The 12,934-nt window shown below is 40.1% G+C and overlaps 1 protein-coding gene across 4 annotated transcripts in view; it reads left to right on the forward strand.

Moving 5' to 3' along the window:
* The first annotated feature begins 1,494 nt into the window (after positions 1–1,494).
* The window catches only part of LOC115141909 (Friend leukemia integration 1 transcription factor-like), a 32,198-nt gene continuing 20,758 nt past the window's right edge, over positions 1,495–12,934 (forward strand). Inside the window, exons 1-4 of one of the 4 annotated variants that reach the window (XM_029681293.2) lie at positions 1,495–1,623; positions 4,170–4,258; positions 12,122–12,333; positions 12,695–12,849. In XM_029681293.2, coding sequence (XP_029537153.2) covers positions 4,214–4,258; positions 12,122–12,333; positions 12,695–12,849 — 412 coding nt within the window. In that variant the 5' untranslated portion in view covers positions 1,495–1,623; positions 4,170–4,213. Of the gene's footprint in view, positions 1,624–4,169; positions 4,259–8,193; positions 8,362–12,121; positions 12,334–12,691; positions 12,850–12,934 lie in introns of those variants that run through there. The other 3 variants (XM_029681292.2, XM_029681297.2, XM_029681296.2) reach the window with 3 other exon arrangements.

Here is a 12,934-nt window from a genome sequence, read left to right on the forward strand (position 1 = left end):
AGCATCAGTCATGAATGCCATTACCCATTTCTGTCATTAGGTTGACGTATAATGCAGATTTCAAAATGTCAATGTTCTTCACCATTTTAACTGGAATTCCTATAGGTAGACTAGTCAGTCCACTGTTTTCTTTTCCTGGTGTCCTGCTAGGAGGCTCTTGGATGTGTATGCGTCACCAACTTTACAATGTTGAAGTCATGTGTATGTTTTGTGGGCTTTGTTTTTTAATGATCCCCCCCCACCTGTATGGTTCCACACTTCCGTTATCTGTTACAAAATCAACAGATGCTCAACAGATTGTCTTAAAAGAAGGCTACTTGAATATGACTGTAGCGTGTCATGGAACAGAAGGAAACAGTATTGAGAAGTTGAGAACATTGTCAGTTAATGGATGTTAGAATTTCGGGTCATTGTTCTGTGGAAGCACAATCATGTAGCAACTGATGCTATTTTTAATAGGAACACCTTGACCACATCAGTGCACACCAGCCATGGTAATACAATAATCTACCAGCTTTGACCCATAGGCCTAGGCTACAACATGCATCCATTACAGAGTATTGATGCATGGGTTAGGCAAAGTGCCTATACCTAAGACATATGTAGATAACTGAAAGCTTCTCAATTTCACTTTGGTTGTCCTGCGTTAAATGATGACCTTAATGAGGCTGTAAAATCCTATGCTTGGGCAACTTTTCTCCCTGTGAATTGCCCAACATCCTTTGAGGGACTCTTGGGTGGAGGATAAGGGCACTGTGTAGGAAATGAAGTTACTGAACTGAGTGGGGTCAACTGAACAGGAAAAACAAACTCACTGGAGACACGTGTCTCTGTCAGGAGGCCACGAAGCGCGGATCCTGCTATGGCTGCAATTATTCATGGGGGAATTATCACAAGAATATCTCCATTGTTGGAGACATTTCAAAGTAAAATAAGAGAAATTTAGATTTTTTTTAAAAGGTTTTACATTTAATTCAATCGGACTGTACTGTTGTAAACACGTAAAGGGAAATATAACTTATTCAATCAGACATTGTTATCACTTTCTGTGTTTGAAAATAACACATTATGTTTAACAACAGAAACGGTTTCATATGGTTGATATTATTAAGATCTCATTTGTGGTTTCAAGGTTGGCATGATATTTATTTTGATAAAGCATTTTGTTTAAGTTTTGTAAAAAAAAGTTCACTCGATGTCCTGTTGTATTCATAACGTAAACATAGCCTACATGGACAGGTGTGTAGAAATGCCTATTTCTTTTGTCCTAAAAACACTTGGTGGCCTTCAATATATTTAAAAGTACCTCTCACTATTTGCCTTTTTTATGGTGCTGTTCCTATTTCCTATAAGATTTTCCTTATTTCATGGTTCATTTGACTTGCAACTCCGGCTCCCTCTCACACTAAACCCAAGGGGAGTTTTTTCACTCACTTCCCATTGGTTGCCGACTGGCGGCTCTCTCATCACAGTAACATTCCCATTCATACACCCCGCGCTCCATACACCTTCTCAAAATAACTTACTGTCATCCATGGTAACGACTTTGAATAGACGGGACAAATTATTTAAATTGGGGAATAATTAAACTGAAATAATAGACGACTGACAACATAACGACAGGTGAGTGAGGAAATTACATTTGTAAGATTGCGACCTGTAGGCTATTCTAACCAGCCACAAACCTCTGTGTATGCTGTGTGTTTGGTGACCATAAATCAATTCCACTGTTTTTTTAAACTAATTCTGGATTAATGTAGCCTGCCTTTTCATAAAACTATCTAATTTATCAAGATTCAATGCCAGTCTGGTTTCCATTTAGATTAAACAAATGTTTTGCAGGCTATCATCTGATAAAAAATTACATTTAGTTTATTTTTCGTATACAAGTCACGTTTGTTTTCGAAAAGTGTTTTAGTTTGTCCTAATATAACTTGATTTCGTGGTTGCTTGATGAGTGAAAACTGTGGTTTGAAAGAAGTGCAAAGATTAGGGGAAATCAGTTCGTTCTCATGTATGATGGTTAACAGCAAGCTCTCGTACAAGGTAATATGCTTAAAATGTAACACTAGAGGCTTCCAATCCACGGGCTTTCTCAGAGGAAAGCCACTGCCGTTATTCAACAGTCCTCCTGAGCCGCGAGTCGGCTAATTGGCTACATATGCGGAATTCTATGCTCTTTTACCATTTAGAAATTGGATGCATTTGGGAAACTTTATGAGGCGAGCCTAAAGTTTGCCTACAGGAGCTGAAAATACGAAACATGTTGGTCCCCTACAATTATAAATCGTGCCACGATCATAAGCCTATTGGATAATGTATCAGTGGCCGGTGCTGAGGCAGATATTCAATAACCAAAACATTTCAGCCAAACGTGAAAGGATTCTATAAAATATGTGACTGTGGGCCTATAAAATATCTGATCAGACACTAGTCAGTCCGTGTGTTTTACATTTATTTATTTGTTTAGATATTGCTATAACATGCATTCTGGATGTGTAGTGGTCCATTTGTTTTCATCGTATTTCGAACATGTGATTATTTTTAACATAATGCCGCTGTGGATTTGGGGGCCCTGCACAATGCATTTTAGGCCTATAGTGGCAAGTTATACTTTACCTTTCGCTATTCCCCGTTTTCACAATGACAGTGAATGTCTCCTGTCAGTGGATGTGAGTCGAAATGAATGAGTCTTTGACCGCAATCTTTGCACTGACAATAAAAAGTTCGTTTTCATTATCCACTAGTTCTGGAGACCAGTGTTTGTCTCAGTGTAATTTGCTTGATGTTAGGAATGTTAAATGCTGCATGTGCCAGCCTTCTTGATAATTGCACACTGAGGGAACCGCTAAAGACACCGTCCTCGAGCTGCCCTTTCACCCTAGACTTTGTAAACTGCACTTATTAAAGCGAAAAGTGTTTCAATATGTGGTAAGCTTTAGGGAGAAACGTGATGGGGGTTGGGGTTGGGGCTCTGCTGCCCTGCTTTCTCCACATGAGTTGTCTATCGAGAAAGTTAAAGTCAGTCAGCCATGGTAGTGGTTCTGGTCATCATGAACAGTGGTATCATGCATGATAATATGTGATTGGTTGTTAGATTATCATTGCGCCACCAAATATATGACGAAGGAAACAACACGGCAAGGAGGGTCACATGACTGAATGAATCAAGTCTGTGTCCAATAATTTACAGTGGGCCTACGAACCAAATCTGACCCTATTCCTTATTTCAGTGGAAGTGGTTGCACGGAATGGAACGCAATTCACAAAACCGCAAGGTGCTCGTGCGCGGTCCTGGGATCGCTCTCTAGCTGTGGTGGTTATTGATAATTGTTTCCATAATTTACCCTGATATCACAACAGCATGAACAATAGCAAAAGGCTTCCGAAAGTAAAAAGGTTTTCAAATTGTTTATTTAATTGAAACCACAATATGCGGTCTGAGGCTTGGAGACTTGGCTAAAGTCTATATAAATAAAGATTTTTACTTGAGGGCGAATTGAAAAAATATCTAAACAAAACTCATTTGATAACAACCAGAGTGCAGAAAACTGGACTGTTAGCCTGAAGGGAATATTTTCAGGAGATCACAGCCATTGAAAATGTACAAAAGTTTGCATATTTAATTTAACATAAAAAAATGAACTAACAAAAGAGTCGAAGAAGTATGAGTTAATTGATGAATGAAGCTTGAATGCTGGCTGTGTGGATGCTAGTCCATTATGAAGAGAGGTTGTTGATGGTCGATTGCATTACTGAACGAGTGGTCAGGAAAGTGTGTTATCCCAGTGTTACGTCAAGCCTACTGTAGCTCTTTTACCAATAGGAAGCGGAGTCATTCTTCCACCAATCAGACATAGCTATCATAGCTATTTAGACGTGACATATTGGCATGACATAACATGTATTATTCTCCACACTATAGGCCTTATTTGTCATTACATTGTTATTACATAATTAATTATTCTCATATGCATTGAACCACAATTGATGATCAATATGCACATTATTATAAGTATTGTTATGCACAATATTAGCATATTATGAATATGTTTTACTAATCTATTTATTTGTGTTATAATTCTTTTAATGCATTGTTATTTTAGAATATATTTCACTCTTTCAGTTTTTCCCTTTTTTTTGTGTTAATATTCCTCTACTCTCCCCAGGGCCCGTTGAACACTGTTGAACACCTCTCGGCCCTCTCGGTTCTATGAACATGTTTCAGACCGTGCCTGACACTTCGTCTTATGTCAAGGTAAGACAACATCGTCTCTTCGAGCAGGTAATTTTGGTGGACGTTCTGGGTCGTCCCTCATTTTATATTCATGAGGATACTTTGCGAATAATTTGCATCTGGTAGTCATTTTTTAAATCTCTATCGGTATGCCTACCCTACGCATAATATGAGAGGTATATTGAATAGGTATCCCATTATCCTACTGTATAATGTGATTATGTTATCTGTCTGGACATCAAGATTGATTTAATCTCTTTGCGGGACTGGTATAGCACATTATTATATTTGATATCATGCAGTTTTTGTTCTCTCTCCGCCACAATCTCAAAGAATGTAAACAAAGCAAATAGTGGACATCTGGTTTTCAGGTTTAAAACTCTGTGCATTGAATCACATGGTACAGCGTGTAATTCTTGCAAGCGGACAATGTGTAGGCCTTGGGAAGATTTGTTTGAAACGAAATATGCATTCCCATTGTTAATCTTAAATCCTACATTAAATTGCCCAATCCCGGACATGCCATAATCTGACTTTAGAAAACTATCAGGGTACGTGCAGACGTCATGTTTTATGGGAATGTGTTGTGTGAGTGTATATGCCTTGTCATTGTTCTGCCTGTTGAGTGCTCATCATAACACATAAACATTTCGGCAGGCTATTATGTGAGTCAGGCTGTTTTAAAATAATATTGGAAATGTGATGCCATATCTTTCATAGATCATTGGTTGAAGACCAATAGGCGGAGCATGTCTGCTTATGAAAATTAACAATTATGCTTAGTCAAGCCATTCATAATATCTTTATAATCAAAATATTCCAAGAGTGACTTGTTATGTTTTGGCGACTTATTTCCCTTTGCATATAAGGGCTCTTTTCATACAGTCATAACGTTTGTAGCGCTCTGCAGAAAGACTTAATTTTCACTGGCCACATTGCTTGAGTCCTCTGAACAATTCACGATTTGTTTTGGGAAACTTGAACAGCAAGGAATGTTTGAGGAGAAAATGTGTTTTGAAATTACCCTTTTTGCTCCCTAAATAAGACAAAGGGGCAATGACTGGGAAACCAATCCAAGAACCTGTGCGAAGTACTCTTTGGTTAACCACTGAATGCTTAAGATTCCTTAAGCAATCCACATTTCAGACAAAGTAGGTCAGGTCAATGAATATCGCATTGCCCTCGTTTTAATCGAAACGTTCATTTAATTATTTTGCATTTTCGGGCAAGATATTGGTTAGAATGTGAACCAGGCACGCCTCAAGGCAAATTTTAAATAAATATGCTGCTTCATTCAAGCGAATCCATGGTCTAGCATTTGTTTTGTTAGGTTAAGGCCAAGCGAGGCTCGAGCTCTCCAATAAAAATAAATCTCAAATTAATTATGGCCCCGAGCAAGGGACCAGACAGTTAGGTCTTGTATGCTGCAGTCTCTGCTTTTTGCCCTGAGTATTTTACTTGTTTTTCTTTTTGCCAAGAGAGGGAAGGGGTTTACCAGAACTCTGAAGTCTAATGAACAATCTTAAATGGCCGATCCATATCTAAGGCTATGTAAGCCTAGTGGTTAAAATAATAGGCCAAAAAAGGTTTGTCACATAAATGAATTTATAGAAGTGGAATTTAGTAGGCCTAACGTTTGTTTGGTCTTTTATTAATTAATATTTGTTCACGAATAATATAAACAAAGGCCTCTTTCAGTAGGCTAATAATCTTGACTAATAATTATGATGAATATCTATAATAATACCGGCACAATCATCGCCGTTATAATTTACTCTTAGATCATTTGGTTACATTATGGAGATGTTTAGGCCTATATAGGCTATTCTTGCGCACTTGTAAGCAAGTGAAGTGGTGAAGTGCTGTAAATTCACGATGAGCAAAAGGGCAACTATTTAAAAACTGAAACTAGTAGTATCCACCCACTTCTTGTATTGTCCAATGGAGGAGCTATGGCTTCCCACAGCTCGTGGTAAGAAATGTCTGGCTGTCAAGTTTCAGCGTCAAGCCAGATGTTATGTGGTTCGCTGTATAAACCAACTTGCATCTGCTTATTGGCCTCCGAAAATGTTTGTTACCACAGTATTCATTATGGCCTTGGCGGAAGCCGGGATAGCTTTTCTCTCTTTGCATAAACCTGCATGTTTCGTGAGTAATGGCGTGAGTAATTTGATTAGCGATAGCCTAACTCTTACTTAGTCTTTAGTTTTTTTTAGTGATTTGCCTTCGCTTACTGTGCCTCTATGACCAACTCAATCGATATTGGCAGGTGATTTCAGAGTTTGGTCACATTATTCCTCAAGTAACCTCAGGTGTCAACAAATCACACAAGATTGTGTTAGCGTTCTACGGGTTATTAGGCATATTGGAAATAGGCCTACTTATATGGCCTAGAAAATGACAGACATTCACTATTAGGCATACTAGTCAATAGGCTATTTAAAATAATAAACATCTATTATTTTCTCAAAGTTAAGCCATGCTATTGCCCTCTGCTATTGCAAACGGGTTTAAAATGGATGGAATCTATAATGAATATTATACCATGACATCATTCGCCCTACTTTTATTTTGAACTAAAATGAACGAAATCCAATACAAAACCAAAACAGTGGAATGTTGAATTAGAAAAAGTTACGGCCACTAAATAGTTAAACAAGGTGTCTCCCTTAATTACACGAAGCTGAACTGGCCTCAGGCAGGAGAAGCCTTGACCCCAAGCAGGATCCAGATGTGGTGGTCTCGAGGGGGCCTCTCCCGCAACAGACCCCCAAGTCGAGAGCAGACAGACCGGCCCGTCTGTCAGTCGCAGCAGCGCAGGCTCGGTTTGGCCGCTCTGTGGCCTTGCCGCTCCCTCAGGCAGAGCCCTATTGGTCTGGTCACGTTCAGAGCTGGCTCCATGTCTAGCATCTGAGCTGAAATTGTGTCTGAATTGATGAGGGCAATTTCCAAAGGTAGAGGGCAAATGGTTGGGGGTGGGGACAGGAGATGTTTGTCCATGGCTCCAGGAACCTAAGGAAGAAAGTAGTTCAACTATAGCCTAGACCTAATAATAACATAATAATAATAATAATAATACTAGAAGCCTATAATAATGTAATAACATGTAATAGCAATGTAATAACATATCATGGGAGTAGGTATACTTCATCATTACATTAATGAAAACCACACACATTTATGAACTAAACTCCAAACATATTAAGAGAGGGGGTTCCCCTTTGCAATATTTGGAAATATAAGCCTACAATCCATCATAATTCCCTACTGTGTTGGATAGCAGACGCACACGTGTAGAGCGGACCTTGATCTGGGGCGCTGCGTGCTTGGATGTTATTAATGGTGTTTCAGGAAAACGTCACTGAGGCTTGGAAAGCTATAACAAAGAGCATCAACCCTTGCCACAGGTAGTTCTTGTTCCTCTTGGTTTGATTTACAGTCAATTTCATCAGCACTCTCGAGGAAAACATCTGTCTGCTTTGAAAGTGAAACTCTATTTTATATCTCCATCTCGCAGTGGAAACGCGAATATAAGATGTTAAAAGAGCAGGGGATGAATTAGGCTAAAGTAAAATCAAGGGGGAAATTATGGACGCATTGTATTAAAAGCAATGAGGAGATTATACAACATTATGGAATCACATAACAGTCTATACCAGTTTAAATTATTACCTTTTCATCGGCAAATGAATTTAACATAATACATGTAAATTGATGGAATTGTTGAAACAAACTCATTCGCCAGTGTCTGTGACGTTTGTATAAAACATGACACAAATGTAGCCTACAACAACATGTGCACAACGCTGGCAACCATTCTGTAAATATTTCAGAGTAAAAACATTAACAGCGGGGGAAACACGCAATTGTTTTCCCTGCTTATCTCTTTGGGACAAGTATCCTGCTTTTTGGAGCTGCAATGAAGGCAGGGCTTGCAGTGACACACATAGCTTCCTTCTCAAAAGCGGTGACTTCACTTCCCAAATGTAGAGAAAAAAACCATCCGGTAACTGTCTCTTTCTCTCTGCGACATATCGGGGGCTGGAATTAATTCAGGAGCGTGTCATGTTTGGAATATTGTTGGGGTTCGCTGAAAATTGCGCAAAATGGACGGAACTATTAAGGTAAGGGTGGAAGACTGGGTGTACGAATTTGTGAAAGCTTTGCTTTTCGGAGTTGCGCCTCCTTTTAGCATGAGTTGCTATGTCTGTGAGCAGTAGCCTACAATGTTGGGCAATGAACGTTTTTTTTTTTTGCTCCGAAAGCGGTAACCAGATGTTCTTCTTTTTTCCTATTTATCCCGAAGTTTCCTTTTCCGTTAGGAAACTTTGAAAGGGAAAATAAGCTTTGGTTGGATAAGAAACGTTTAGACTCGATATATGCGTTCAATGTTGGAACGAGCGCGTAGATGCACATCTGCAACTAAACAAAGTGCTAATTTTATTCAGTGGAAAGTATGTATTATATAACAAAATGGAGAACAATTATTTGTCTCCAGTTGAAATAGTGTTGGCTAGGGATTACGCAATATGTAGGCGATATATTGCTGTGCGGTTAGATGAACGTGCGTTTCTTTGTAAGGTATGGTGTGTCAAAGATGTGGCTGCGCAATTGTGGTGGCACCGTGCCCGGGGATCCTCTCACAGTTCATGGTTCAAAACGTTACTGATGGTGTACAAGGAAGTAGAATCCATGCGTAAAACCATAGCTTTTTAACGCATATTTTCGGTTGTAAAACGAGTGTTGAACACTTGCCATTTTTAATAGCCATGTCAATAGCCAGAATATCATTTGGAAATATCACGGAGTGATTTAGAAGCGAAAACTGCACATCTCCTTCTTGTAATTCATGAATAACAAAAGGCTCATAGTCTTACCTGGGTAGTTATACTTAAATTGAACACAAAAGGTCATTCATAATAGGGATATTTTAGTCTTGAGGGACGGGTATTCAAGCACGGTCCTCCATGTATTGAAATTCCAGATGCATGGCTATGCAGATGTTTGATGGTTAGGTCACTGCATTTCGTACCACGGTATTGTGTCTTGACTTTGAGTAGACATAGCCGATTGTCAAATATAGTTATTCTGCTCTTATTTCTAACTAACTGGGCTTTTATAATACCCATGGGAACGTATTGTTCTGCCAATGTGTTTTCTTTGGATGTTGAAAGAAGCGGGGTTGTGTGGTTGAAGTGGCGGCTGGGTGTGGTGTAAATTTTGGAACGGTATAAGCTTTGACTGCACAGAAAAATTGAATTAATATTATTAAATCATTTTCAGCCGACTGGTTTGTGATTGTTTAATACACAAACATGCACAAATAGAAACATTTAGGCCGTGTGAAATGATTGTTAATATTCTGATAAATTGTGATGATGTATAACAATGATGACTATATAACAATAATATAACAGCAATAATTAATATATTATCATGAATGTATCAGGACTGTGCATGTATCCCTGTGTGTATTTGATTGGCTTCAAACTGTATTCAGACTTTACTCATCAAAGGGGGGGGGGGGGTATCGAGCCATGAGAGCTTCCTGTTCTCCACAATCTGGTTTCCTGACAGGTTTCCCTTTCCTCCTCAAACAAAGGGCAGGAATGCCTCCTGAATCGCATGCTGATGGGTGTGTGTGGAGGACACAATAGACGTGTGCAGTCTGGATGGAAGTGGTGTACTGGGTACTGGCACTTGGTACTGGCACGCATCGTGAGGCATTTGTGATCCAGGCCATTTGGCTGTAAGGCATCTGTGGTGGCCCAGGCACGTGGCAACTTCCACTGTCACAGTTTCCCAAGAAGAGTTCAGGAAGACCTGTTAGTTTATGAATGAGGGTTGTGAACAACATTAACCTATGTTGAGTTCATAATGGCATCATATGGTACCACATTATAATTGAAAAGTACTGTAAATCATTTAGAGAATGCAAGGCTTGGAGTGCCTTTCTGTTTGTTCCCAGTGAATATTATGTTGTAGGCTACTTGAATAGCCTACGTGGGAAGGGATGTTAGCACAAGATGTTCAGGAGAGAGGAGTGTAGATCAATGAGTGTAGATAAATTAACTTTATCTCTGTCGATCCCTTATCATTGGCAGTGTGTGTGTTCCACATTGATAAAGAACACACATTTCAAATAGACTCAGACTGGTGTGTTAGATTGTCTGTTTGGAAGTGCATACACTCACCTTATTTAAAAAAAAACATGTCAACATGATAGGCACATGCTGATATGTCAGTGTAAATGTAACGTGCAACAGCCATAACAGCAGAGCTGCCCTTATCAGGAGACATTGAGACATTCCCTCACTACTCTCAACATATCATCCACAGACCAGGCTAGCTTCTGTATAGACTTCTCTGATAGGGCATTTGGCTACCAGACTGCTAGTGTGCAGCTATGATGGTTTGACTGATGAAATCACTGGCATGTCTGTCCAACTCTGAGGGCATTATCAGATGCTGTCACAAAGTATCATCCATCCAGCCCTCCCAATGAATGGCCTAAAAAGCTGTCGCCTTGGTCAGTTTAGAACCGGTGGCACATTACAGGCACATACAGTCAGTGTTAGTGAATGTACATTGAAGCATTAGTTTGCTGGAAAGCACTGTACTGTATGTGAATATGCCGTATTATTCTGATTAGCGGTGAAGATAGAAATCCCCGTCCCAAGATTAGACTTCTCAGGAGATGAGTACACAGGCTGTAAACAGCAGACTGGCCACTGCATGTATCACTGCAACTCCAGTCCACAGGGCAAACTCTGCTTCACTTTTTCACTTGTTAGGACTCATTGGCTCCGGTTAAGGGCTTGTAGTAAGCATTTCACCTGTTGTATTCGGCGCATATAACAAATACAATTTGATTCGATTCTTGAAATCTAGCCCTTGTAGCCTTTTTGATCCATGTTTGCTATTTCGTGAACAGTCAGACGTGTTTTGATGCGTACATACAGCACTTTGTTCTTCCACGGGGTAAGAACTGTGCTAATGGCATATCTTTGTCTTGATCTAGGATGTTATCTTTAAAAATATATATAATTCCTCAAGATTACAGACATCTGTGTAATCTGTGACATCAGATGCTACCAGATCAGATGTGTGTCAGACATGAGCCTAATCCTTGAAACAGCTTAATTGTAATGACTCTAGATCAGTTTGTCTCTGTTGCTGCTGCTTTGTTTCACTAAAATGTGTCATTGACAGAGCTGAGGCAAGGCAGAACTCACCAGCTCCTTCATTCATAGTAAACAGAGGTTTTAAAATGGATTTAGCTAAAAGGCTGCCACAGTCTATACAGGCAGAGCCGTTTACCTGCATGTCTCATAAATACTGTACATCTCTTTGGCTCTGTGTATAGGTTGTTGCATGTCAGATCATTGGAATAGCAAGTATTGTATTCCCATTAGCCCATATACATCTCTGGCAATGATAGATCTGATATGTATTCCATGCATCAGTTACCAGACATGAGACAGAACACGTGGACACAGACAGAGGAGAGTTCCAGTGGAGCCACTGCACTGGGGTCAATGTAGAACTGACCCCCCTGCTGTTCCTGTTGATTCTTCATCTGCTGTTCCTTCTCTGTGGAAGGAAAACGCAGACTAGATCTTGTTGTGCATAGTAGTCATCAGGATTTTAGTCATGTTTGAAGTCATGGTAACATCAACAGGAAGCTGTAGTTGCTACATAGGCCCAATCACTGTATACACAAACCCCTTTGGATGCCAGATTGCGATATGACACATAACTGCACATAATTACTGTAAACAAAATGGATCTACAACAAGTGAGAGATTGAAGTTGTGAGATCACAGGTTCTCTCTGTTGTTCTAGAGGTGCCCCGCTATAACCTGTTCCTCCTCTGGCCTGCAGGAGGCACTGTCAGTGGTGAGTGAAGACCAGTCCTTGTTTGAGCCTCCTTACGCTGCTGCTGCCCCTCTACCCAAGACAGACATGACTGCATCTGGCACACAGGACTACGTCCAGCCCCACAAAATCAACCCATTACCCCCTCAGCAAGAGTGGATTAACCAGCCAGTCCGAGTGAACGTCAAGAGAGAGTATGACCACATCAATGGATCCAGGTATGTTCAGCAGTATGCACAGTCCATCTCACTAGACTCCAGCTCTTATGTCTTGTCGTAGTATGTCTTCGTCTCTGCTGATTTGAGTTGATGTTCCCTAGATTAGTCTAGATTCAAAAGGATAGTTGATCATAACAATTGCTTGTGCACAGTTAAATATGATTTTTGTCCACCTTCTGCAGAAAGTGAGCTGTTCATCTACCACTAACTCACCTGACACTTACATTTCATTGGGCTAGCTCAAGCTCTGCTCCATTGGCCCTGTGGTTGGTCTATATTGCAAACACTTTTCATCTGCTTAGAGCCAATATAAGGATCCCTTGTCTCTCTCTGACACTGACACTGTGTGTCTGTGCAGCAGGGAGTCCCCAGTGGACTGCAGTGTGGGGGGTAAATGCAACAAGCTGGTGGGGGGCAATGACACATCTCAGATGAGTTACGGAAGCTACATGGACGAGAAGAACGCTCCGCCCCCCAACATGACCACCAATGAGAGGAGAGTCATCGTCCCCGCAGGTAACAATGACTTCTATAATATAAACCGCATGGTATTTCTTTATAATGAATGAAAATAACAAATGTTTTTTTCTTTATTTCCGAT

This window comes from Oncorhynchus nerka, linkage group LG14, assembly GCF_034236695.1.
Source record: "Oncorhynchus nerka isolate Pitt River linkage group LG14, Oner_Uvic_2.0, whole genome shotgun sequence".
Classification (NCBI taxonomy): domain Eukaryota; kingdom Metazoa; phylum Chordata; class Actinopteri; order Salmoniformes; family Salmonidae; genus Oncorhynchus; species Oncorhynchus nerka.